The following is a 4,391-nucleotide window of genomic DNA, read 5'->3' as shown; positions in this document are numbered from 1 at the left end:
TTAAAGGTGCAATGTAACAAAACTATTTATTTCTTGGAGTAAGATATTATACGTATTTACTTCGTCGTATTTACAAACATCTAAAGTGAATACCAATGCTTTTAAAGCTGTCAATCGGGAACAATTACAAAACGATACTTATTAATTAAAAACACAAAATAGCTAAAATATTTATGAAAATTTCAGATTGAATGTTTGTTTTCCTCGTAAAAGAATTTACGCTTTATAAAAACTTGGGAGGAATATAAACGGAATGACATTGCAGTGATAAAATGTTCAGAGTCTATTACTTTTACAGCTCTTAAGGGTTTATTTGATTTGGTAAGTATTGGAGGTTACGATGTTCACTGTTTTGATATAAAACTTCTGATTTATTGAGTTTTTATTTGTGGTTAGATGATGAGCATGAAGGGAAACATTGTTTGTTTGTTTTGAGAAACAACTGAGGGCTGCGTTTATTATAAACTTGCTGAGTGATATTTCTGCATCAATAAAGACAGTGGAAAGTACTTGAATGTATGAAGTATGAATCAATCGCGTGATTGGTTTAATCGAAATGAATAGGGTTTAAATGAAAAATATATTTGATGTTTAATTGTACTTTTTTGTTCATTATTGCAGCCCATCTAGCCAAGTGAAATTACGAAATCTTTGACGTCAATAAATAACATTCAAATGTATGGGAATGTTATTTCGTTACATACGTACATCTCAATAATATTTCAGTGTTTTGTGTAGTCGGACGATTTAATCTATTCAATCTATTTTGTACGTGTATTATTACATGTACACGAATTAGTATAAGCAAACATGTCAGATTTATATTGTAGTACAGACTCTAGTTGTCTACCAAAATAGCCTTAGCAACAAACATGTAAATTCCAATAGATCTCTGTTCTTGTGAGCAATCAAGAGCAACAACAACTTCAAGATACCAAACTGATTACTTTACTCCAACACTGTTATCTTAATTTCCTATTCTAGACACAGCAATAACGCTTCAGAAAACTTCAAAAGAAAAGTGTATCGGCCTTAACAAATTCTATTTCGGAGGTGTAAGCGACGTAATCACATTTCGTGGCGCAAGCCGACAGTTTTCCCGACACACGCGGATTCCTGTCGCGAGAATGTACGACTGTACGCCTATAACGTGAAAAAGGCTTACCGAGAAATGTTTTGAACCACGCCAACAAGAATTCTTAAAAGAATTACGCCAGGTGTTTGGCGGTTTCCACAAAAATACGTTACAGGCTTTATTTTGTGATTAAGAAACGAAATTGTTGCCTGTATTTAAACAAATGGGGTCGTTTCAAAATGACGTGATACTATTTTAAATCAGCGTTAGGACCTTTATTTATTACCTTTTGCAGCGTCTTTTTCGTGTTTTTAGATAACATTGCAGTAACGACAAATTTATGGCGACCAAATAAGAAAATGTGTATAACCTCAACAATTTCGTGAAAAAAAAGCTAAAAATAATTTAAAGCTTTACGTGTTCCGCGATAACACAAAAAGACAAAGCTGGTCTCTCAAATAGCAAACAATATTAACCGTCAGTAACATAGATTTACGTAAATAAATACACATTGGAACAGTGTTCAGTAACGTAGTATTTTTTGTAGCAATACTAACAATTTATTGAATTTCAAAGGACTGTCATGGCGGCAAAATTCACGCGGCAAATGTACAACATAAAAGTGGTGCCTGCGGCTTGTTTTTTGATTTTACTAAAAAAGTAGTAAATTCAAATCCGGACCAGGTTCCACGGCGGTTCGGGAGATTCTAGCTTCACTTCCATAATTTGTAAAATATGTTTGAAGAAAGGAAATTTTGAACCAAGATACTTTATATCACTGTGTCATTTCATGTCTGGTCATTACGATTTAAACGTTTTGTTGCTTTTGGAGTCGTAGATAATAAAAGTGACTTTATATTAAAAGCAAAGACTTTCAATATTATAACTGTTTTTATGTACGAGGTATGTCTACAGACAGGTTTGCTATTACATAGGAGAACGCTGCCCAAAAAGCAGAACAATCGATGACGTCATTTATATTTTGCACGTTCATAGTGTCACCCTCACTGTGATGGAACCAGTAGTACTTTTCATTCTGGTTCAGTAAAGACGCACCCGGTACTCCCTTCCGTACAAATATGACTATATCTGATCCCGGGTAACCACTATTCTCCATTTTATTTATGGGTGCAAATTGTTTCAACACCTCTTGTACAATACAACGTGCTTTTTTAGAACCAGCAAAGTCTAACCCCAACGGCTTAAAAGTCCCTTCATCTGATTCCATTATTAAGTTGATGTTATGTAGATCATCCATATGTTTGTTCAGGTATGCTTGAGCACCTACTAAGCCAGCTTCCTCGGCAGTCCACAAAATAGCACGGACAGTTCTCTTTGGTTTCAATTTCAGTAGGTTTAGTACAACTGGGACAAACCAGCTGATCATCATGCCTCCACCGTCATCCATTGCACCTTGTCCTACATCCCAACTATCTATATGACCTGACACGATTACCAATTTCTCAGGATGCACTGTCCCTTTTAGATCAACGATTGTGTTTCTTGACTTTTTAGTATCAAATGTACTAGACATGTTTATATGCAGGACTATCTTCTCACCTTCGTCTTGCAACCTCCTCATTAAGTCAGCATCTTCTAAAGTGATAGCAGCAGTAGGAATTTTAGTTACATTATCTTCATAATACTGAGCTCCCGTATGTGGGGAATATATAGAAAATGGTGTAATACTTCTAACTAGTGTTGCAACTGCACCTTTCTTGGCTGCTTTCGATGCACCTTGCGTTCTATAAACAACAGTATCGCCGTAACTAATGAAATGTGCATCAAATACTACAATTTTACCTTGTATGTCCTTTGCATTGATTTTATCTAGTTCTTCAAAACTGTTTATGACTATTGCTTGAGCAGTAATGCCTTCTGGTGGTGTGCTGACACTGGGTCCAAATCCCAAAATGGCAATGTTTTTAAGATGAGGTTGTATCATAGATGCCGATTCGTGTATCCGTACCCAATGCGGCACCTGGAAAGTAAGCGTGAATTTTGTATAACACCATTTAAATATAGAGGTAATAGAATATTTTGGATGCGTTAGAAATGGGCCAACAGTATTTGATTTAACTTTCGAGCGGTACGTGGCAAAATTTCCTTGTACGTGTCTATTCCGGTTCAATTCTAACTCCAACACACAATATTGTACGTGTTCATTTATTGCTATTCATGTCATTGCGTTTGATACGATTAGTACCTTTTATGAGTGAGTGTTCTCAAAGCCGGAAGGAAGTTCATCTTGTCATTTCGTTTCCAGTTTTGAATTTAGAAATGTTTGTTAAGTAAAATTTAAAAAGAGTAATAAATTTTGGTTTCAGTTTTAGTAATAATACCTCTAGTTCTTCAGTAGTGACGTCATCGAGTCCTTTGCTTTTTGTGAGATTTATCATATGATCTATTGACCTTTCTAATACATCTGTTCCCGACGGACGTGCTCCAAACTTGTCTATGAATTCAGTGTACCTAAAAAATAAATATAAATTTAAAATTAGCCTTAACACAAATACTACATGTCCTCTTGTTTAAAATTTTTAAGATTAAAACAATACTTCATTACTAAAAGAATAATAATTTGCTTTTGTAACTAAGCACTAAATCGTAGAACTAAGCAATTATAAATATTTTTGTAAAAAGCTAACTTTAACATCAAATTTTTATTACAAGTAACTTAAACACAAACAATGATTAACACTCACTCACTCTTGATACATCGTATGCCCCAATCCAGCTTTAATTTCATTCACGATATATTTCGTCACATTTTGGTACGAGGCTATTTCCTCCACTAATTCTGGATCTAGTACACAATCATCATCGTAGCGTTGTATAATGACACTTGGCTTCACTACAACTACACAGAGAGAGACAATAATTAATTTTAATAAAATATCCATCATTACTGTGACAGAGTTGTCTCGGTACTAATGAGGGAACGTTATCTGTGTTGAACTTTTGATGTCAACAAGTATACTATGAAGTTTGATAATATGTTTAGAGATTGTATTGTTGTTTAGAGAAACAAGAATGTTTACTTTAAAGTCTCTATCATGTAAATTTGTGTTTGATTTTGTTGGATTCAATGCGAGTTCGTTGTATTTGTTTCTGTATCTACGTGTGTCTGCCTAATAGCTATTGTATAGGTTAAAACTCGATTAGGACACATAATTATTTATAAATTTAATTTATAGATTTTTTATTGTAATTCTGTATCGTGGCGAAAGCGTGTTTTTGAAGATGATCATTTCAATATTGTACATTAGTAGAAAAAACTCATAAATTTTAAATGAAATGTTTTAGTACTTACCTC

The 4,391-nt window shown here is 34.0% G+C and overlaps 1 protein-coding gene across 2 annotated transcripts; it reads right to left on the bottom strand.

Annotated features, from left to right (window-relative positions):
* Window positions 1–572: 572 nt before the first annotated feature.
* LOC113507468 (carboxypeptidase Q-like) lies at window positions 573–4,030 on the bottom strand. Of its 2 annotated transcripts, none has more exons than XM_026890321.1 (3): window positions 3,785–4,030; window positions 3,418–3,547; window positions 573–3,056 (listed from the first exon to the last, which is right to left on the bottom strand). In XM_026890321.1, exons 1-3 carry the CDS (start codon window positions 3,979–3,981, stop codon window positions 1,968–1,970), a joined length of 1,416 nt encoding a protein of 471 aa, XP_026746122.1. In that variant the 5' UTR covers window positions 3,982–4,030; the 3' UTR covers window positions 573–1,967. The 2 variants fall into 2 exon arrangements, with proteins under 2 accessions (XP_026746122.1, XP_026746128.1); XM_026890327.1 differs by having other exon boundaries at window positions 3,781–3,896.
* Between the last annotated feature and the right edge of the window lie 361 nt (window positions 4,031–4,391).

This window comes from Trichoplusia ni, chromosome 2 (assembly GCF_003590095.1).
Source record: "Trichoplusia ni isolate ovarian cell line Hi5 chromosome 2, tn1, whole genome shotgun sequence".
In the NCBI taxonomy this organism is placed as follows: domain Eukaryota; kingdom Metazoa; phylum Arthropoda; class Insecta; order Lepidoptera; family Noctuidae; genus Trichoplusia; species Trichoplusia ni.
This window is presented reverse-complemented; position numbering and strand designations above follow the sequence as displayed.

Excerpts from the sequence above, each read along its gene's own strand:
- LOC113507468 (XM_026890321.1), bottom strand. The coding sequence starts at position 3,981 with ATGATGGATATTTTATTAAAATTAATTATTGTCTCTCTCTGTGTAGTT. Across the intron at positions 3,548-3,784 it reads GGGCATACGATGTATCAAGA|GTACACTGAATTCATAGACA; the intron begins GTGAGTGAGTGT and ends TTTATTTTTTAG. Across the intron at positions 3,057-3,417 it reads TCACTACTGAAGAACTAGAG|GTGCCGCATTGGGTACGGAT; the intron begins GTATTATTACTA and ends CTTACTTTCCAG.